This window comes from Acanthochromis polyacanthus, chromosome 13 (genome assembly GCF_021347895.1).
Source record: "Acanthochromis polyacanthus isolate Apoly-LR-REF ecotype Palm Island chromosome 13, KAUST_Apoly_ChrSc, whole genome shotgun sequence".
In the NCBI taxonomy this organism is placed as follows: domain Eukaryota; kingdom Metazoa; phylum Chordata; class Actinopteri; family Pomacentridae; genus Acanthochromis; species Acanthochromis polyacanthus.
Genome location: NC_067125.1, coordinates 15,988,740 through 16,011,828, shown reverse-complemented (window position 1 = coordinate 16,011,828; position 23,089 = coordinate 15,988,740). Strand labels below are relative to the sequence as shown.

Here is a 23,089-nt window from a genome sequence, read left to right as displayed (position 1 = left end):
TTATTTCCAAATCACACGATCAAACTGATAATTGTATGAGGTGTAAATTGGCACTTCTTTTGAATAATAATGAAGAGGAACAAACTGAATCTCTCATCTCATCTGTTTGTGGTACTTTTTATGGAAACAGCAAAGAGCTTTGTCGTATATTCTTGGTGACAGGGAGTAGGTGTGGCACCTGATGTTTAAGTTGAAGTCGTTGCTCCCAAGCAAATACTGTACACGGATCTGTAGTTAAAGTCCAACCCGCACCACCACTACCAAGTAGTTATGCATAATACAGTTCATAAACTCAAGTGAGGAATAAAGCCACAATTACTAGAACATAAACAAAAACTGATACAAAACAAATTCAACTTGGAAGAAACCTGAAGACTAACGGGGACCTACAAGGATTAAACATAGACAAGCATTGTTTTTACTTACTTTGTATACAGATTTTGTGTTTGTGTGTGTGCGTGTGCACAGTTAGGAAGGAGCAATCAGTAGTTGTGTGGGACGATGCCTTCGCTAACATTTTCTAAGAATTTTTGTCGATATATATGAAAGTTTACCATCAGTCCACTCATAGTCAAAGTAGTAACCAGCAGCAAGCATTTCATTATAATTTTTGTTTTCTTTTTACCCCACCAAGGAATGCGAGTTCTGTGAGGATCGACGTACATTTGTCTGTCTGTTTATCTGTGCGCAACATTACTCAAAAACGGATTTGGATGAAATTGACAGGGAAGGTCAGAAATGACACAAGGACCACCTGATTAGATTTTGGCAGTGATGCAGCTTATAGTCAGGATCCACGGATTTGTTAAAGATTTCTGTATCATTGTGAAATTGTGGCACAGTGTCACTGTAACTATGACAACAAGTGAACACTATGTCTGCTGCCTGCTGACGATCACATGATCACGATTCTACTACAAATCCAAAGCTGTGGACTTATCGGGACTTATCCATCAGAAATGACACAAGGACTGAGCAGACTTGGCGGGGTACTGTGCTCTCTGAGTGCTTTTCTTGTTGTTTAATGCATTTGTTTTCTATCAGCTATTCTATCCCTGGTCCCTTTAGTCTTAGTTTAACCGGTCGAGGCAGATGACCATCCTCCTCAAACCTGGTTCTAAGCTATGTTGTGAATTCACACTATGTAAACAAAGCTGGATTGAATGAATTGAATTGAATTGAATTGAACTGAACTGAATTAAATAGATGTTCCTGCCACCATCTCAACACCATCCGTGCACATACACAAACATAGGTCGTTATTACACTTCACTTACCTATTAATAGCTCCTCTTCCTCCTCCTCCATTTTCACAGCTGCAGAAGGATTCTGGATGACATTTAAGAAATGGGATGATGGAGTACAATGTCTATCCCGATGTGATAAAGTTGATTTGTGGTCACCAGATACTGGGGTAGGGGACACAAAAACTGCAGCGTCTCCACATGATGGAGTTGATTTGTTTGTAGAATACTCATCAGGAGGGGGCTCATTAAGTAAAGATAAACTTGATAGGGTTTTTACAGGTCCCGCGTATGGTGCAAGGGTTATTTGCGAAAGACTTGGCTCTAGGGATTTTGGTGATGGGTGTGGACTGGCAGACACAGGTGACAGAGGCAGCTGGAGTTGATTGTCTAATAGAACAGACTCCTGGTCACATGAGAAATGTTGAGATTGCCGTCGGGGCATCAGATTGCTTCTCGGTGATTCACAAAGCTTTGAAGATGAGATTGGTTCTGCGAATAAGTGGGAAGATTGGGATTGTTCTGCCAAGAGAGATGAGTCTGAGTCTTCTCGTAATGGAGCTGAATGGTAAACTTTGGGCAATAAAGTTGGATCAGTAGAGTTTGATGGTGATACTGTGAAAGTAGACCTAAGGGGGAAAAATATGGATGGAGAAAGGGAGAGATCCTCCTCTGGTGAACTGTTACTAGCCAAAGCGAAAACATCAGCTGAAAATAAGGGGATTTGGGACTGGGAATGTGGTAATGAGGACAAACGCTGTGGCGATCCACACTTAGGTTTTGATTTATGAATAGTGGGAGACAAAATGGACCTTGGTGACTTTGAGGTTGGTGTCTTGATTGAGGCCTTTGAAGTTCTTGAAGTCTCAGCAGTGGGGCAAGCTGATGACTTACTTTTTGAGGGCAATGCTGTGCAAAAGATACAAAGAAACAAATATAGTGCAAAGTAAATACAGCATTATAAATTAAGTGAAGTATTTTATCACGTTTCACAGGCAAAAAAGTTTGAGATTTTCCACGACTATTAGAACCCTGTTAATTATGCCATAATTTTTACAGCTTACTAATTTACCACTAGCATGATTATTCTATTAGTGCTTGCAATATAGGTATACATTGCACCAATGCTTCCAAGATGTCATCTCATAAAGCAGTGCAGCTCACGACAAAACAAACAAAAATTATAGCTCTGAATTTTATGTTGATTTTTATGTTTTGGCCCCTTTCAGGCATCTACTTTCATAGGTTTTAAAACATGCTTCAGTTGTCATTTTGAGTTTTTCTAAATCTGCAACGTCATACCACAGTCAGTGTACTTAACAAACACAGCATTGTCAGCTATACTTCCTCATGAGCCATTGCAGAGTGACGGCAGATGTGCCATGTCAGAAAAAGGCACACGAATTTAAAAATGACTATTTAGGCTGCACACTGGCACAAATACCGCATAGTGTCAATTTCAGGGAATGTTTGTCTTTATGTACATGCTAAAAACAGTTTTATGTTCAAATAGTCCACCAAACCACAGCAAAACTGGGTTGCAATCCAACATTTTATCTGCTGTCTGTAGAGAAATCTTTACAGAAAATCTATCAATCTCTGTAAAATACATACAGCTTACATTTAACTGTGAGCTCTGCTTGTGAAGTCCGAGGCTTGAATGAATGCAGCTTCTGAGTTGTTTTGGGTTGTGCTTTAGTCTGTCTGGATGGTTGTGCTGGACCAGGAGAAGAGTGACTCATTCTTGAGGACCCACTATTGTCGAGGGCTGTTTGGGGATCCAGTGTTCTTCCTTTCCTAAAATCGGTTGAACTGAGGGAATCCTGTGTGAAAAATAGAGCTATATTAATGCAGACCATTTAACAGAGAGTGAGTCAATGTCCACCTGTTATTGGCTAAACATAACTTTCCTGGCACTTGACACTGTGATAATTAAAGGTCTTCTAAACTTTGTGAAAGATTTAACTACTTTTACTTTAATAATAGGATTCATTATTAAATACCGTCTGAATTTTAAGTAATGTTGAGTGGTTTATCCTTAACCCCTGACACCAGTTTCTGCAACATTACATTTTCTCAAGATGTACAGAGCAATGAGGTGAAAGGATGTGACAATAATTAGCTTCTTTGTCTCAAAGGAACACAACTTAACTCTATAATGGGGAGACCTGCTGTTCACACAATAGTTTACCCGCTGCTTAGTAATGTTTCCAAACTACTATTCTGCTCCAAAAATGAGTCATCAACTCAATTTTAACCTGACTGTAAATTAGTGGATTTTATGATTTTAACTCCAAATTGCCCTCAGAGTACATTTCTACAGTGAAGTGATTGTGCTGATCTTGAGCACAAAATATTCCCTATCAACACAAAGCATTAATATAATAATGTTGGTATGTGAAAATTCAGAGGTATTTTTTTTATTTCTCTGTAACAGACACCATCATATACTATATAGTATCGACATGCCATTGCATCACATGCACAAGCACTGAAGAGCCTTTTCAGATATTCCCAATATTCTTTAGGTACTGAATGAGCAGGCCTTGAACTCACACCTATTTTCAGAGGCACTGATTATTGCTGTGGAATATTCCCTTGACAGCATACTCAAAAACTGATGAATAAGAATGGACCAATAGTAAATGGAGATACTGTCAATCTTATTTAGAAAACCAACAATTTTCTGTAGAATTGTCCAGTCTGTCAGTGAAAAGCCTTGTTCTGTCTACTGTATGCTGGACAGGTGTATTCAGTTAAACCTGTGATTTCTATCAAGTAGAAAAACATGAACGCGGTCAGTTTCTGTTATTTTTTTAATGGAGGTTTACTCTTTGCTGTCGTCTGTCCTCTTTTCAGCAGCACAGATTCCCTTTGTGTCGTTGCATGTCTGCGGAAAACAAAAGGTATCAGAGATAAAAATGTAAAGAAAGAATATTCTGGTGTCATGAAGCCCTATGTGCAGGTGCTAAGTTGACACTCCCCCCCCCCCATTTGCCCAGTGAAGATGCACAATGTGTGTTCAAGTCGGTAAAATGCTTTTAAATGAAACACTTCAGTCATTCTCACCTCATCCAGGACTTCTATGACAAGGCACGATTCAGGCGTAGTAATCTGTGGCTCAGTCCTGCCCCTGCTGACAGGAGCAGTGAACAGTGTTGCATAGTAGCGACGAAAATCTTCTTCCTCGGCTACAAACACATACACAGACAGACAGAGTAGGAGGAAAAGAGAGCCACACGAGATGTAGTAATGTGAGAAACTTTACACATTTTTTCTTTCGTTTTTGATGCAGCTGTCATTTCTATTTGCTCTTTATGAAAAACAAATAGAGTTTAGGAATAAATTACAAGCTAAAGCATAATTAAATAGGTTAATTTGTTATTTAATAGTACCATTACAGAGGGTTTAAAAGCTCCTAATTTGAAAGACATTTTATATTCCACATTTGCACTGACAAGGGCATTCATCATTTAATATGCAGGCTAATGTATCAATCACAGGACACGCCAACAACCCCTCAGCCCTCTGCTCAACTCTCAGGTCAACTCTCAACTTTTGGGATCCACACAACTTGTCTACTGAACTTTTGCTATGCTTTGGCACCACTGAAAGTGGCAATGTGCAAACTTGAATGATAAATGATGGACATAAGCTTGATGTAAGATGAACTGGGGAATCAAATCAAATCAAATATTAAATAGAATTTCAGCATTATCGAATAGGTTTTCAGCCACTTTAGGATATCTCAGCATATAGAGAGGTGACAAGCTGTCACTTTTAGCAAAAAACTGGCAGGTCATTTAAAGATAGGTCGTTATTACAGAATTGTGTATCATAGCACAAACTAAATAGAAAATCCTCTTGTTATCCATCAGACAGTATAATCAAGGAGGTTTCTGACCGGTCCCAAATGCCATCTGTGGCATGTCTATGATCCCAAACATACAGCCACTTTCAGCAACAAGAGCATCAATCTGGGATTACATGTAGAGAAGCCTAAATGCAAACAACAACTGGGGCAAGTTCTGCAAGATGCTTGAAGCAACCTGCATGCCAAGTATCTCAAAAACTGTGCAGAAGTGTAACAAAGAGAAAAACAGTTTTTGATTTTATTTGACTTTTTTCAGTGTATGTTGTTGATTGATAAGAAAAAAATATTCATATTTTGAAAGCATTCCCCACTGATTTGTGATGCCAGAAGCTTTTACCCAGCACTGAATGTTATTTGTTTGTTTCCAGTACTGCTTATTATCTTGTGCCTGTAAAAGATGCTGATGGACATGCGTGAACGTTTGATACCAACAGAGAAACTCTCTTCTCTTCTACTCTCTTCCTCCCGCGATACGAAGTTGGGGTCACAGAGAGCTGCACTCTTGGGTCTGTATTAATTTATTATCTTGTTTAAGCTGAAAGATGTTGCTGACACAGCAGCGGCTGAATGATGGTCTCACTGCTGAGGACACTGCTCAAAGTACGGCAGGCGCATGTGGTAATCTACAGTTCCTATGTGTCTTCGTGATTTGGGACGGTGTGTTAAAATCAAGCAAATATCTACAAATTATTTAAGTTTAGATAATTATTTGTGCAATGATGTACCATAGCATACATCTTCTTACATGAACAGGCACATGAACACATACTGCATATATTATAAAAACTGTTTCTTTCCGTTGATTTGTAATTTTTTCCATCTGTCTTTCCATGGCTTTTTTATCTTTCCAAGCTACCTGTACCTGCCACTTCCTTCTCTCTTTCTCGCTCTTATACTAACAATCTTTCTATCATGTCACCACATGGGTCTGACAGCTCAGGAAAATGAGAATTTAAAACACAGGGGTGCTCCCCACATGATGCCGGAAAACAGCTTTCATTATTCATGGACACACACACATTCCCCACCCTTTCATATTCAAAGACAGGAGAGGAGGAGAATCTCTGCAACCTGTTGTAATTGACATGCATTAGGAAAGTTTGAAGCAGGTGGAGGGAATAGTTGATCCACTGTTGAACAGCTCGACATTTCCCAAAGACGCTGCTGTCTTCCTCACATCTGCATATGCCTCAAACAATCAATTATTAAATTGTGATCAGAGAAATGAAGGATGTGAATATCTGCCTTTTTAATAGAGATGGACTAGTATATTTAAGAGTTAGAGTATAATAATCAGTTGAACAATGACGAGTTTGTGTGAGCCAGAGAAATGTGAGGGAACAATGACTCCAACTTGCTTCAAGCACATAAGAGGTGTAAGTAAATGTGTAACTTGTCTATATCTATCTAGGTCTTAAAGGTTTAGCTTATGTATTATTATCTGTCTGTTTGATTTAAGGTAAACACCAGCACGCCAAAAACAAATTACAGTCTAGGGGCAGCCAAGGCTCTGGTGGTAGAACAGGTTATCCACTCATCATGAGGTTGGTGCTTCACCTTGCATAGCAGCTCTGGCACCACTGGTGTATGGTTGAATCAGAAACATGGTGTAAAGCGCTTAGAACCTTGATAGGGTAAAGGGCGCTAAATTAGTACAGACAATTTACCATTTAGTTTGGGTTTAAACAATCCATTAAATTAGATGTAATTGCACTTAAGAGGAGAGCAATTTCCGCCTAGCATAACAGCATAACTATTTTGAACATGTGCTGTAATTGTCTCAGGCAAATGACTCAAATTTCAAGGTCATTAAGACCAAAGTTTGACTGAAAGCATGAGGTCTCGTGGTTAGCTATTATGGTTAGTTCATGGCTGTTTTTTTATGTCTAATAAAAAGCAAGGATTTTAGCTAAAACCAAACAAATCATCTTCTTCTGGGTCACAATAGTAGCAAGAAGTTTGTTACAAGAATCCATTAGAATGTGTGAAGGCACAATGCAGAGCTGCTGTGACATTAATTTATAATATGCACCTTCGTCTTTTAAACCACAAGGACAGTTTCGAGGAGATGTTAGTCAGAACTCCAAATTATTCTGAAGATTTTGTGGCTGTTTCAAATAAAAAATTACTGTGCTGAGAACAGGGACCTAATTTAACCTCAAATATTTGGAAGAAACATCTATTTGAGATAGACAGCTATGGGGAAAGGGGGCAAGCAAGGACTTGCAGAACGTAACGAGGTCACCATCAGAGTGCATCTTGATTGATGTGATGAGAGGCAGTTGACAGCCCCAGGGTCCAGAGCTTTGGATAGGGAGAGATAATCCTGGTGTACCCATCTCCTTTCAGCCTTGGCTTGGGGGCACAAAGTCAGGATACTCCACTGACTGATGAGCTCCAGGCCGTGAGCTCCAGACTACAGGCCGGACCCCACCTCCCTCTGCCTGCCCCATTCCTTACCCTGTCAGGCTTGAGCCACCTCTAACAGCCCTCTGCCCACACAATCACAGGCAGTGATTACCCATCACACCGCCACGGATGGATGGGCAGGCACTGATACGTCTGACCCGTCGAGAGGGAGAGATTTTGTTATCGTGTGTTTGTATATGTGTGTGTATATGTGTGCGCATGCAGGTCAACTGTCAAACAACTTTGTCCTGAGCTGATTTTTTGTTTGGTTTGGGAGCTGGTTTGCAGTATGTGTATCAGAAAGGTGAGCTGTACAGCAAAAGCGAACAATTTTCATGGCTATATGTCAATGTCCTATTTTAATGTCAAAAGGTTTTCATGGACAAACAGATGTGCACATGTATGTGGTTGAGTCCATGCATGTGTATTACCAGTTAGGCTGCTTGCAGTCTCCTCCTCAGTGTTTATATTCGGTTGTGATTTTAAATCTGTGCCACAGGCCACTGGAGGATGATAAGTTTCAGTTGGTGTTCTGGAAGCACAAAAGTCACATTTAGATTAGTAAATAAAGCCGGACCCCAGACAAAAAAGCAATATAGCAGTCCCATATAGTACACATGCTGTCCCTCGTCAAACTTGTCCAGTACAAGGTAGGAGTCACAGATTTTGTAAGTAGCAGAGGCAGCTGCTTGGAGTTTGTACCCTGTCTTGTCAAAATGCTCAAACCTATCAATGTTTGTATTTTCTTTGGATACTTAGATCGGCATATTTAATCCTGTCAACTGCATGCCTTTTCACAGTCCTCCATGCATGTAGCTCTTTTTCTCCATTCATACAGTACTTTGCATGCAGGAGCCTCTCTAGCTGTAGGCTGTTTGCATTTAGGCTTTCACCAGACAGCAGTAAAAAAGATACATGTCACTCTGCTGGTTTCCTTTGGTCTTGTATTTTTACCTCTTCTTTGAGATACATGTTGGAATCCTTCTTAATACATAATATATGTTATATACAATACTTAATTATTTATATTTATGAAAAAGGTACAAGATAGAGCTGAGGATAATGAAACCTTTAAATGACAGTGTCCAGCTAAAGTATCCACAGTAGCAAAGGAGATGGTACAATGTCCTTGAGGAGGATTTTGACTTCCAAAAAATTTACTCTATACTCTGTAAAGAAAATATAAAGGGGAGTCTCCCGAGTCACAAATTATTTCATCTTTCTAAAAGTGAAAATGAAGATACAGTGTAACTACCTAGATGCCATGTAGAGACAAATTATGTCCCTGTATTAATGTGTGAACAGGAGATGATGCTCTGCTAAGTGATCTACAAGACATGGTTTCATCGCTTGTCCATTTTGATAATTAATCAAAAACAACACATCACTTTAGGTAGAAGCAATTCTTCTCTACCTTTGTTTTTGTCTTGTGCAATTAAGAAAAAAATTGAGAAGGATAAGCCTTCCAATATAACTATTTTGGATGCTATATTTGCTCTATTTACGTAGTTAAGTGCAATCAAATTTGATATTTGTGCTAAAATGAAAAATTAAATAAATAAAAAAATAAAAAAATAAAATTACTGAATTTCCCTTCGGGGATGAATAAAGTGATTCTGATTCTGAAAATAGTTTTATAAAGTCATCACATCTATCAGTTGTGATATTCTGACTATTATTCTCAACTACTAAAGCTTCTGTGTTTACACTCAAACTAAACTTTGGCTCTAATGTGATGTGAGATGATTTCCAGAAATCAGAACATTGGGGATCCAATGTTCTTCCTTTCCTAAAAATCGGTTGAACTGAGGGAAGGCCTCGTTAATAGGAATTATGCCATTTGCTGTTTCTATGCTCAAGAAAACCACTTCTTCAGATTACTGACAAGTGATAGAATTTTTCTATTTTTTTAATCTAATAACCCTAATGGTTCTGCCTTTATTCTTTTCTTACTTGGACATGGAGCAACAATATTACCTCACTGGAGCCATGTTCAAGAAGCCATTTATGGATATCATTTGTGCTTTGACCATCATTTCTTATTGTGTGTAGGCCAACTATGGCAATTTCTTAAGAGTCATAAAGGTCATTCTCCTTGGATGAGAAAACTAAAAAATGTAACATTACATCACGCCAGACTTGGCTCTTAAATTTGGTAAAACAAGTCTAGTGCAGTCAAATCAGGTCTTGCAGATGCAGGTAGAAGCTGCTTCAGATCACAGTTCTATCCCTGTGCAGGCTCTTATTTCAGGGTTCAGTGCCTTGACCGCAGATACTTTAACCACAGCAGTTGATGGAAAGGCGAACATTCACCTACCCCACCCACACTGCCCAGCAAGTTCAGGAAATCAGACTGATGCCCCTGCAGGCCACACACAAATCTACTAAGGTGACAGAGTTTACAACTCTAATATAGCTGAGCACTTTTAGCAAATTCTTTAAAGCTCCTTCCTCCTCCAAACTCCCCTCTTCTTTCTCTCTTTTCCCCATTATTATTGAAGCTTGTTAAAATTCAACCTCTCCTTCTTTCTTTCTGCCAGCCAGCCAGTCTCCCTGTCTCTCCATTAAGCTCTGCCACCATCACCGCTGCAGGCTTATTGCACTCTAGATTGGCTCTCTGGTCTATTCCACAGTTAAAGGCAGCTACAGCTGGGGACTTAGAGCATTCTTGCTCAGGCAGTCAGAGGGCCTAAAACTGCACTCTGCTCTCTTCTCCCCTGACCTGCTCTCCAGTGGACTACTCAGTCCAAAAGGAGCCGCTTAAATAAAGGCTGTAATAATGGGACCTGCTGAAGCCAAGCCCGCAGGCAGTGTACTGCACAATAAGTTCTAAGAAACTGCTTTGTACACTGGTGACTTGTGTAGGCTGACTACAGAGACCAAAAAGAGGCAGGAGAGGCATGTACAGTAGAAGGTGTCTGTTAAGAAAATTGTGTGTTTGCACACACGGGGAAACTGTATAGTTGTGCCTCCATTTATGGAAGCAGCGTGTGATGTGAGAAGGAGACCTTGATATGAAACCTGTGTGCCCAAGGGGTTATATCAATGTTCCCAGTTGTGCAAGTGGTGACCTCAACAAATTGCAACTTGGTGACCTCTGTATATGTCTGAGGAAGTGTTGGTATAGGTGTACTGTACATTACAAGTTTCTGGTGCACATGGATACCTGATTTTTAAAAGGCTTGAAATCAAAAAAATGTCAAAAATAAAACAAAAGAAAATATAAATCCTAAATACAAATCTAGCACAGTTATCATACTACACACTTAAAAAATACGTCAGAATATTCAAATTCCATCTCTGTGGTTTTATCTGTTAGTTACATTTTGTTTTTTAGTTTTCTTTTGAGAAGAGGTGCACAACATAGTGCGAGCGTCACAGGCTTTCTATTATACCTTGCTAAGCAATTTATGTTTTTGCTGTAAAGGCAGTAAACTCAATGGTGAGTTACTTCTGTTTTCCTAAGTTTTTAATTCTATTCTAAGCAAAAAATATGTGTTGTCAGGCATAATGAGGCATCATTGAGCCAGTTTCCTGAATCCCATGACAGAAGTTCCTCCATGGCAAACAATAAGTGCTGCTTGTGTGGTGCATGCGCACTGATGTCTGTACCTGCGGTGCTTCTTCAGACGTAATCTGTCCATGTGGATAAGGTTGTTTTCTTTGAACTCCATCTTGACAGGGAGCCTATCGTCTCTCCCTCCTCTTCTTTGTCCTTCAGCTTCTCTGTCTGGAGGGAGGTCAGCCTGGGTCGCCATAGCTGACACTGATACTGGAGGAATATGGGCAGGGGGAGATCGCACCAAAAAAAGCTAAGATAAGAGGAGGAAAACATAGCCTAAAGGAAAGAAAGACAAAGGTAGAAAAGGAAGCAGAAAAACATAATCCGCGAGCTTCTCAACACACCTCTCCTCAAGAAGTGAGAAAACACCTTGTCACCATGCCAAAAGTGTCAAAACACAAACAGACAGGAGAGAGCCCCCTGGGAATAAGAAAAAGATGTACACAATACAAAAGGAACATAGTGAGCGCATGAGAGAAAAGGAAAGATAGAAGTAAGAAAGGGAAAGAGAAATGTTATGATTGTACTCCAGACACTTTGGCAGTCCACAGTGGCAGCTTTAAATTGGGCCTGGGTGCCATTGGCCTGACAGAAATAATTAGGGCTGGAGGGGCTAGCAGCAATTTGCAGAGCAGAGCGAAGGGAGAGAGGAGCAGAGTCTGTCCAAGCAGTAAAGCAGAGAAAATAGGAGGTCTAATAAAAAGCATAAACACCTAGACACAAACACACAAAACCTGGAATAATAGTGCTAATAATGCACACCCACACAAATGCGGACACACAAACACTGTGGCGCATGGGCAAACGTAGAAGCACAGTATGAGTGAAAAGCCACAAAAATTCTCTGACACAGTGGAGCTTTTACATACGTACACACACAAGTGAGGCGATTAGTGCTGTGGTGTGGAGTAAGGCCATCCCTAACACTCCTGTCATTATCTCAATATGCAACAGCCATGGATTACCCTCCCACTGCAACAGTAAGCACCTTCTACATAAGGCCTTAACAGATCAGAGCACAGACAGGGAGAGGGGAAGCAGGAAAGATGAGGAAAATGGAGGAGAGGAGGAAGGAAGAGCTAAGAGAAGCATGCAGTTTGCAATATTGATCAAAAAATTTGAAAACATTTTATATTTTCACACTTATATACTCACCTGATAGCCATAGTTAGATAGTTAGCACACAACAGTCCATATAGATTCAATTCCACTCCTCTGCATGGTGCAGCCACTGATCTATAAATAAACCCTGGATGTTGTAGTGGGCTGCTGAAGCTGAGGTAACCGGATATACAAAAGCAGACATCTTGCGAGCCCCAGAACAAAGCCCTGCTGTGGTCCCCCGCTGGTTTAAACAAAGCAATCCCATGCACTTGCACGTGTTATTCTTTCTCGGTATTTTTATTATTTTACAACATTTCTTACCATTTATTATGCCGTCTTGTGCAGCAATTAACTGTACTTACAGAAAAGCGACAGGAAAGGGGAAAACCTTTCATAAATAAGTTGAATTTATAGTTTATTTTATGTAATTTAACGTGTCAGTGAAAAGTTCTGTACAAGGTACATTTCCCAAGCATGGCAGAACAGAGTCCAATAATACAATAATTAATCATTACAATTTTATTAATTTTTAAATATGCTTCTTAATAAATATTTAGACATATATACCTATAATTATAGAATAAGTTATATTCTGATATAAAGCAAATTATTAAGAAGTAAAAAAATTTTCTTATAATATATAGAGGTGTATGTATGTGTGTATATATATATATATATATATATATATATATATATATATATATATATATATATATATATATATACATAAGACAGATAAGGGTTTGTGATAAATCCATGTACTTGTATATATATGCAGCTGTGTAAAGTACCTTTGTTTAATATTGTAATATGGTATATATTACACTATTTAATTATTAAATAAAAATGTTGTTAGAATAAATGACAGTATTAAAATAAATCCAGTTTCTAATATGCCTTCAAGACATCTACATTATATATATATATATATATATACATACATGGACATGTAGACCTACAATATAGGCAGTTTTATAAAGTAGTTTGTGGAATATTGTAATACTGTGAACATATTAAAACTTTTAAGTTTATTGCATAACAAAAACAAAATATTATTTGATATTATATTATAATATAAATTATATATAATATAAATTATTATAATATAAAATTATAAATATTATTTTTAAACAAATCTGTTATTATTCATTTTGCATAACCAGAAAACAGTTTCATTGTGCATATAGTACTGTACAGTACTGATTACTGTAACTAAAGTGTGTGGTTTTTTTATATTCTAAGTAGTTTGTTAATTTTTTTGCCTAAAGTTGAAGATATCTCTAATTCTCCCCTCTATATTATAGACCTAATTATAATTCGCTAAAGACACACAGAATTTATTTACAAGAAATAATAGTTGAGGCTGTTATTAAGCAGGCCTTCACATAAAACTATATGCTTAAGCCAAAGCCCGGGACTCTGCACTGGTGCTTATTGGGACCCGCAATGTGGCTGCTCGCCCAGCCCTGCTTACCTCAAAGTTTAGCTGCACGCTTAGTCGGATGCAACATCCAGGGCTTATTTATAGATCAGTGGGTGCAACCCACTACTCCTCAGAATTGCAAGCGCATTTTTATGCTGTTACTTAAGCACTTTTTAAAGCAGGACTTTTACTTTGAATGAAGTAGGCGAACCTACTTTTCCCTGAAGTTTCACTGAACAATACTTGTAACTTGACACATAATAATAATTATATAATGATCTGTTCTATATTGAGAAAAGGTACATTTAAATTCTGTAGAACTATAGATGCTTTTCCGATTACAACCATTGCCTGCTTCAGGCCCACAGCGTCTCCCAGCCTTAGCTTTTGTGTACGCCAGTCAATGCAGTTCACCTGGTTGGACAGGAATCAACATTGCATTTGTCATGGTTTCTTTTCCTCCTCCTCCATCACTCTTCTCTCCTCTCCACTGTCTGAGAGCCTCCTGGAAAGATCTTGCAGACTCCTCTTCATTGTACTCCCCACTCAGAAGAGGGGAGGGGTATCCTTTATTACCATCTTCAGTCCTTCCCACCACCGTTTTCTCCTCACCATGATTCACAACTAACACCTACAACAAAAGGAAAATGTCATGACATCAGAATTTGATGGTCACAATGACACATAAGGCTGAGAAGCTCCCATACAGTCTCATTAATAAATGCTAGCAGTAGCACAAATATACATTGCAAGTGACAATAACCTTGTTTTTTGATATACTAACAGTAATGAGTATGTCTATGACTGCATACTAAGCCATTGCATGACGAAATACACATTCTGTGATTTCAACTAAATGGTGGGAGTAATTAAAAAGATCTTTAATATTACGGCACACTACTGCTGCAGGCAAGGATATGCAAAAACATGTCTTTAAAATCTGCACCTGCACAAACTTGGCTGTAAATTTGGCTGTACTGGTACATCATTTAAAAGGGATGGGGAATCATAATATACCACCTCTGAATATGAGCTGAAATGAAATTAATTAGAAAATACATTATTTTTCTCAGAGTAATGTTCTTCAGAAGTAAAATCAAAGGGTGATTTATTGCATTGCATACAAATGTCAGACTGATCAACTAAAAATTCAGTCAGCATTCAGCAGTAGTTGTAACTTTCTCCTCGCTAGCTTTGAGAAGCCATCATAAAGAGATGAAAAAGGTCTGCTTATAGCACAACTAATTTAACTCTTAAATCTTAGATCGACAGTCATAAGACAGATTAATGGTTTCTCCTGTTTTATCATATATTAAATGTATTTAAGGAACCACTTTCAAATATGAAAAAACTGGAATCAGGGAGACGATGCAGTCTAGTCTACATATTAGTAACATGGTTGGCATTCATTAATGTTTAAAAGAGATGGATCTCAAGAATCTATAACAGTATGCAATGTTTTTTTATTTCTTACATATTGACATATTGACCTCTGAGTAAGGTAAAGAAGTTGTTGCGGCCTCTCACATGGGGGCGCATTTAAAGGATCTCAGTTCTATCTGAAGTCTAAACAGGTAAGTTGAACACTGGTTTGATATACACAGAATTTTTTCAGTACTTTCTGACCCCAGCTGTTCGAAATGACTGTTGTGTGAATAAGGTCAACTGAGCTCTGTGGTGCAAAGAGTCTGAAATGTCAATCTAACAGTTTTTTGCCAGACCTACACTGCTGGAGGGCATTTTTTAGTCCAAAGGTACATGCAGTTCACAAGCCTGCCTGTAGATACAGCCTGTGGATAGAGCGTCAATTAGGGTTTGTATGAAGTCTTTTCAATTCACTCACAGGGTGCAGAGGTAAAAACTCACACCGTGTAGAGGCCTATTTGATATGTTTCTACCACATTGTCACAGCAGGTAAACTATAAATGGAGAGAAATTTCATTCACAGATCAATACCCACATGAAAAGACTATACCAAAACATAAAAATAAAACTATTGTTGGTACAGTCACAGATAAAAAAGACATTTTATTTATGAATACTCTTGAAATATTTTGAAACATATGTAAATAATGTATGAACCAAGCAGATATTTTTAATATATGGTTGTAAAGTAGCATTTGTGAGATTTGTCAATGTTTCATAAAAGAAATGAAGAATAAATTGAATTTGAGAGAAGCAAAAATATCAGATTGGGAAGATTTAAAGAAAGCGCAGTGTGTTTTGTAGTACTACATTAAGGTTTGGCCTGATGATCCTGTCCACAGCAAGCACTGAGATGAATTTTACTTGTGGTGTCACAGTACTAAGAAATCCATGAAAGAGCACATACGCTAATAAAGTCCAGGTGTAATTTAAAATATCTGTACATTTAGTAGGAGTAGAGGCTCATCCTGTTTCTAATGTACAACATTCATCTGGTTAGATGGGAGCAAAATCAGTGAACTGGTCATGGTTAATGCGGTATGTTAGGAGGAGTACACTATCAGTCAAAAGTTTGGACACACCTTCTATTTAATGTTTTTTCTTTATTTACATTGTAGAGTCTCACTGAAGTCATCACAACTATGAATGAAAACATGTGGAATTGTGTAGTAAACAATAAAGCATGAAATAAGTCAAAACACGTTTTATATTATAGATTATTCAAAATTGCCGCCCTTTGCTTTGATTACTGCTTTGCACACTCTTGGCATTCTCTCCTTAAGCTTCATGAGGTATTCAACTGAAAAGGTTTTCACTTCACAGGTGTGCCTTGTCCAAACTTTTGACTCTTGCTGTATGTGGATATATTTTATGTTGTATCCTGGCTGTAAATTAATGAACTGTGTGCATACTGCATATGTTAAATTAAGAAAATCAGTGCATTTCCATACAGTTGTATTTCAAACTGAGCTCAGTCCTCGATCACTTATATGATACCTGTGGTCATGTGGGTGACTAAATAAGTAGCTACCACCTACCTGGCAGCCATCAAGGTGCAATTTCATGTGTTTATCCCAAGCCTCCATTCCTTTTTCTGGGTTCTCATCTCCTCCTTCTTTGGTAATTGCATTGGATGTGATAATGTGATTGGAATTCTGTTTGGCATTGGGACTGGGATTAGGACTTGTAAAGGTACCAGGATGGGAGCTGCGGTTAATCTGCCTTTGGAAGCAGCTGACAACATCTCGAGTGCTCACATGGGTTTGTAAGTCTGTCTGTAACAGAAAGGCATTGCATATGAGAAGAGATCAACATTGTTGTTACTGAAAATAATAGCACCAGCCAGCACATTGTGAGACAGATGTAATACAAACAAAATACTTCAAAGAAAATAGCAAGAAATGAAGAGAATCAGTAGACAATGGGAGAAAGAAAAAATGAAATACTTTACATATGCTATGTAACAGTAAGAGATTATAGTGAATATTACACTGCATTACAACAAGAAATTAGTCAGTTATGAAATAAATCAAAGCAGATGTGAAGGCTGCAAATTGCTCCAGGGGTCACTCTTATAATATGTTGTTTAGTTTGTTGTTTGGTTTAGGTTTGAAAGACTGAAATGCTTCCACTTGCCTACGTTATTCTGGAATGTTTTATCATGTACAATATGAAGAAATATTCCTTTCACGTTAACATTACTAAAATAAAATCCGTCCATCGAGTATTAAAGGCAAGCAGTGAAAACCCAAAACAGAAGCATTGTTGTGCTTTTTGTTATAAAAGAGAGCCACAGGAGTAAGGAGATGGACTCTTCATCAGCAGCGCCGTGACACTCACCACTGCCAGTAACTGTGATTAACAAATATGAAGTGTCATAATTGCCAAACTGCAGACAAGAGATGTATCAGTCACAACTTTTTCACATATTAAGATAAGTATCAAGCAGCCCCACTTGATGTACACTGATGATATGAAGGCAATGAGAAGAGGCCAATGCAGACAGCTGCCATGAACCCCATTTCAAGGGTACAACCTAATCATTTTAAGTGCTCATACCTACATCACTGGCATAACCTTGAAAGTTGCAACAGTGAACTCCATTTTATAGAGTTAGCGTGTGCACCTTCATTTTATGTAAATTAATCCACAAAGAGTCTGTGCAAAAAGATACTGGTAATGCATATCAAATGACCAAGTTGGTAATAAACTTCATGTCTGTCCACTTGTTAAGATCCGACTTATTGACCTTCGGACAATACTGCTTCCTTTACTGTGTTGGATGAGGCACTTGTCTTTTCAAAATGCCGCAGTGTGCTGTGTCCCTTACTGTTTAAATAGAGCTGAATCTCTCCAAAAAGCATTATTCAAAGATCGTTTAAGGCCAAATCTGTTGACCCTCAACATGTATTTATACTAAGTAGCCAGTGCTGTGTTTATATGTCTGCTAATACTTCTGTCACTAGCTAGGGGCTGGCAGGCCATTATGTGTTAACTAGCCTAACTTGATTAAACACCCAGCTGGTAGCCAGGCTTTACCTCTACCACTCCAATGAATCTGAACCGAAGCAATGAAGATGTGATTGAAATGGACACTTTCAGCTTTAATTCAAGTGAATTAACAAAGATACTGCATCAACAATTTAGGGATGACAAATATTTTTGCCATAGTGATTGATTGCCACAGCCTAAAAAGTGATTGGATAATGAAATATAATTCTAAATATACAGATTATTTTTAATACTTAGATGTAGTTAATAACTGTCTAAAGTCTGGAACCCATAGGCATTATCAAACGGTGAGCTGAGCTGAGTCTCCTTCTTTGAAATGCATTGCCAGGCCTTTCTAGCGGCCGCCTTCAGGAGCTCCTTGTTTGTGGGTCTTTCAGAGTTCAGTTTTATCTTTAGTAAGTTTAGTGACTGACTCTGCCATTTAAGCACTGCAGTTGCTTTTGCCATCATTATTTATCTGTGCTGTGAAGCAACACCCTCTCAGTTTTATAGCATTTGACTGAGTCTGGGTAGAAAGTAAAGCTCCATACGCTTAAGAATTCAACCTACTACTTTTACGATAGTATTAATAAACACCAGTGACCCAGTTCCATTGCTAGTACAACATGCTCATGCCAAAGCACTGCCTCCACAGTCGTATGATTTGGATCGTGAGATCTTCTCCATACTCTGCTCTCCCAGTCACTCTGGTACTAGTTAGGCTTGGTTTTGGTGATCTAGAGATTCTCAATCCAGAACTGATTAAGTTTATTAGATGTTATCTCGTAAATTATAATATAACCTCTCTGTTCTTGAGTGGTATCAGTAGTTTGCATCTTTAGTTAAAGCTCCTATTATTACATTCATGAAGCTTGATTGTAGCCTTAGACAATAACACGCCCACTTTCTCTAAAGTGTAAGTGACTTGGTCAAATGTTTTGAAGGGTTTTTTTTCTTTACCAAGGGGAAAATTCAGTGGTCTTCCACTTTACGTGTCTGCCTTGTTTTGTTTTATCAGCCTAATGATGGGCTTCTTAATCTGCATCAACACCTCTTTCAACCACATATAGCAACTTCCCATGAGCTGTTACTAAATATAAAATGGAATCCACTCCAGACTCGTTACCCCCTGAACTTGTCATGAGATAACAAGAAACCAACCCGTCACATTATAGCTGGTAGTCAACTCCTGTCACATCTTGACTGCTTCATTTTAAATACATTGTGGTTGTGTACAGAAGGAAAAAATAATGATTTGTGTCGCTGTCCAAACATAAAAATATGACTGTATTTAGTTTTTCATGTTTACATCCAAAATGATATCAGTCCTGTATGTTTGTTTGTTTGTTTTTCAAATACCTAACATGGCATATTTCTTTAGACAACAACTAACTAGCCAGCAAACCACTAAATCACTTCAACAACATAAATCCTTATATTAATGGATGTATGGACTCTACCTTTGATTATATCACCTGTAAAACACTACACCAGTAGTTGTTTTTAACTCTTACTAAAGTCTCAATTCTAACTCCTACTTAAGAAGAAGGTGATCGTGAAAAGCTTTCTTTTGGGAGCATGTGTACTCACAAATTAGAGTGCGATAAGATATCTACGTACTGGAAAAGAGAAAATGTGAAGCACGCTGCATGAGAACAAATTGATTATGTGTATACCACAGACTGAATTCATTATTCTGTTCCATTAATCACCACTGACCAGCCTGGCCACAGAGGTTAACCCATCTGTGGACTGATATCTTCCCTTGAAGGTGTCAAACAAAACTACATAAATATGCAGTCATGGAAACGTGGAGGAACTGAAAGAGGTTCAGTCGATGCAATATAATCGTCATCATCATTACCTTCACCTTTTTTATCCACATTATTACAAAACGCTTCACAAAAAAGGAAACTTTTAAAATGAAATCTTTAAAACAATGACAAAAAAAGTTTTTTGTTTGTGTGTTTGTTTTAAGACTACTATAACAAGAGGTTGGGAACAGAAATAGATATAAAAATTTTAATCTCATTTAAAGAACATTTTGAAAAGTTCAGCAGCTGATATCAGACAGACAGGTGGTAAGTTGGGTTAGACTACTATGAGTCATAGGCCTATGATTAATATATACAATAATATAATGATACTGTACGTTATGTTTGCTAATGATCTCACTTAAGGGCTGCATATGAATGAACAACAGTAACAAACTCAAACATGACTCTTGAGGAACTCTGTGATGCACTGAAGATTACGAAATTTTCAACAACAGAAATCGTTCAGTTAGATTGATATGACCATAAGAGGTTAAGAGCAGACTCTCTATATGTTGCTAATATTACTCTTCTCCACCTTTTAAAATGAAACAATGCAAAAAAAAATCATCTGTGAATTCAAGGCGAGGATCAATATTGTGCATTTTGAAACAACTCACAATAGAGTCAGTTGCACTAAAAAAAGGTATGGACATTTGTGAGAATTCAACGGCCAAGTGAGACTTGTAATGCATTTGCCTTCGATATACCTTCAGCTTTATGACTTTTTTTGAGGACCTTCATGTGCTCATTTAGCCACAGAGAAGGACATAACTTTTTCTGTATGAATTTGAGAGGAGCAATGTGGTCAAGGATGGAGAGGCAGATACTGTTAAAAGAACTAGCTAATGCATCACAGCACTGTTGCTACATAACAGAGCTCAAGGTTAAGGTGTTGGATAAATATTTTTACTGGCAGAGTCAGCAGAAAGAACTTGTGACAAAACAGTGGTGCAAGGTTTCCCAGTGGGTGGACAAAAAAGGCGCATTGAAAATAATAGCTTAATGATCTAAGGTTTGACCTAGGAGGTGTGGCACTTTTTACAATGTGATGGAAACTACAACAATCTTTATGATTTAAGAAATCACAGGAAAGTGGATGAGAAGGACATGAATATTGAAAATCACCATGGATGAGCACTCTATACGAATTTCAGAGTAATCAGAGAGATGAGCAAGGAAAATGCAGAAATAAAATGATTACGCTTCAGAAGCCTGCATAAAAGTATACAGAACAGAGGAGCTGGAGAAGTAAATAGGAATCTTCAAAAGGAAAAAAGGGATAAGCATGAACTTAAAACTATTTCCATATGTAACTGCAGTGCCACCACCCAGACCCAAGTGACAGTGATTTAGTGAAAATCAGTGCACATTTAACAGGCACAATTTTAGAGAGGCAAGTGACAGAACAGGGGGTTGAGAAGAGGGAAAACAAACGATGTAGTACAGTGACCTCTTTGTGATATGATCACCCATACACTGACAAATTCAGGCAGAAAAACTGGATTTCGACATCCAGATAAGAGGGATATGAAAATCTGGAGGCCAATAAGGAGTGCAATCAAATGAGACTGTGCGTGGAACAACCCGGTTTCTGGCCAGAATATGATTCCTATTAACTATGACGGAGGAGGGGGTAGAATATGAAACAGTGCCTGTGCTCGTACAAAATCATTTACTGCAAGGTAAGAAGAGTCTGTGAGTGTACTGGAGTGTGATGATAGTCAGTTGGGTTGATTAGAGAGTTGTAGCAAACATTGGCGATAGACTAGCAATTATGAATTTAGAAGGGGCATTATGAATTTAAACATTATACCAGTCATTCTATCGAGGTGAGCATAGGTAATCGGGATGAATATTTCCTTCAAAATATAGTTTTGATAGTACAGTACCTATGAATGTGATTCAAAGCCACTTAGGTTTTAAAGGTGTTGCCTAGGAAGGTGTGCTTAAGGCTGGAAAGGGTCTAGAGGGCCAACTGGGACAGTGAATGACATGGTTCAAGATCAGTACAGTTGCAAAGGTGTGGCTGAGGATAGGTACAGTTTTGAGGGCCACCCCAGGCAGTGAATTACAGCACATTTCCTCATAATTATGGCTCTGATGCTGGAGCAAAATGATTTTAGTTCAGGGTATGAGGCATTTGGTCATGATAACCACAAAAGAAGATGTACATTCACAAGACTCTGGCTTTACTTTACAGAATTGTACCCTTATAGGCAAAACACTGAACTGTGTGGAACTTATGATCTTTGGCTTTTAGAAATTAGAATTTAAAGGAGTATTCATGGACTGTCCTTCCTTATTATAACAGTCTCTTGGGGTGGGTATATGTAATAAGGGTTACAGATTTGCTTACAATTATGGATTTAGTACTTATACACTTTGGCTCTTACAGAGCCAACTTTAAAAGGGGAAACTAAAACTCAAGGAACCAGAGTTACATTCTCTGTAGATATAATGTCACCAGATGTTCACTTCAGTGAATTTCACCCTTCCTAGAATCTAATTCAGTTCCTATTTGGAAGCTGTGGTGAAGCTGACCTCTTAAAACAAAACCATTCAGCCATTATGAGTGGTTTCTAGTGTTGTCCAAGATCCAATATCTTGAAACTGAAAAACAGTCATATTTTACCAGTTAGCTTGGTATCGTGCAATTATACCTTTGAAACACCAAAAGTCTAACCACAGACAACAATTCCAGTCATTATTCTAGTATACAAGTGATTTGGAGTGAGCCAGGTTGTGCTACAAATTGAGATGTTGCCATGCAGAAAAGGTGGTAGGCAGCTGGCATTGTATAAAGACTAATGCAAACAAAGCTAGCTGTAAGCATCTTTGCCGGTGGGTGACATAAGTAGCACTGAAAAACTGGCTTATGGCGTTTAGGCACCAACAAAAGCTAAGTCAATTGAAAAGATAAAAGGCTTACTTCTCTCAAATACTGCTTTACTGAAGTGAAAGGCAAAAACCATGTTTTCAACACCAAGGTGTTCTATGATCTTGATTTTGTGTGTGTAGACAAACAATCAGGTGGTTAAGATGCTTTTCAATAATTATAAGTAGCATCTAAGACTCAGGTATTGATGATTGGAAACATTTAACTCATGCTGTAGCATATGGCATGGCGATTATAACTCAGTTTAACATAACATGTTGTTTTAATGAAGCCTCTCTTTTCCCTTATTTTGATCAGAAATGGGGTTTAGAGTTGGACTGACAACCTTTCAGTGTCCACACCCA

At 38.2% G+C, this 23,089-nt stretch overlaps 1 protein-coding gene across 1 annotated transcript in view; it reads right to left on the bottom strand.

Annotated features, from left to right (window-relative positions):
* Positions 1–23,089, bottom strand: part of zbbx (zinc finger, B-box domain containing) — a 68,255-nt gene that overhangs the window by 8,713 nt on the left and 36,453 nt on the right. Inside the window, exons 8-15 of the mRNA XM_051957856.1 lie at positions 16,580–16,816; positions 14,031–14,247; positions 11,140–11,299; positions 7,959–8,059; positions 4,314–4,435; positions 4,076–4,134; positions 2,866–3,067; positions 1,278–2,153 (exon numbers count right to left, since the gene is read on the bottom strand). Coding sequence (XP_051813816.1) covers positions 2,983–3,067; positions 4,076–4,134; positions 4,314–4,435; positions 7,959–8,059; positions 11,140–11,299; positions 14,031–14,247; positions 16,580–16,816 — 981 coding nt within the window. The 3' untranslated portion in view covers positions 1,278–2,153; positions 2,866–2,982. The remainder of the gene's footprint in view (positions 1–1,277; positions 2,154–2,865; positions 3,068–4,075; positions 4,135–4,313; positions 4,436–7,958; positions 8,060–11,139; positions 11,300–14,030; positions 14,248–16,579; positions 16,817–23,089) is intronic.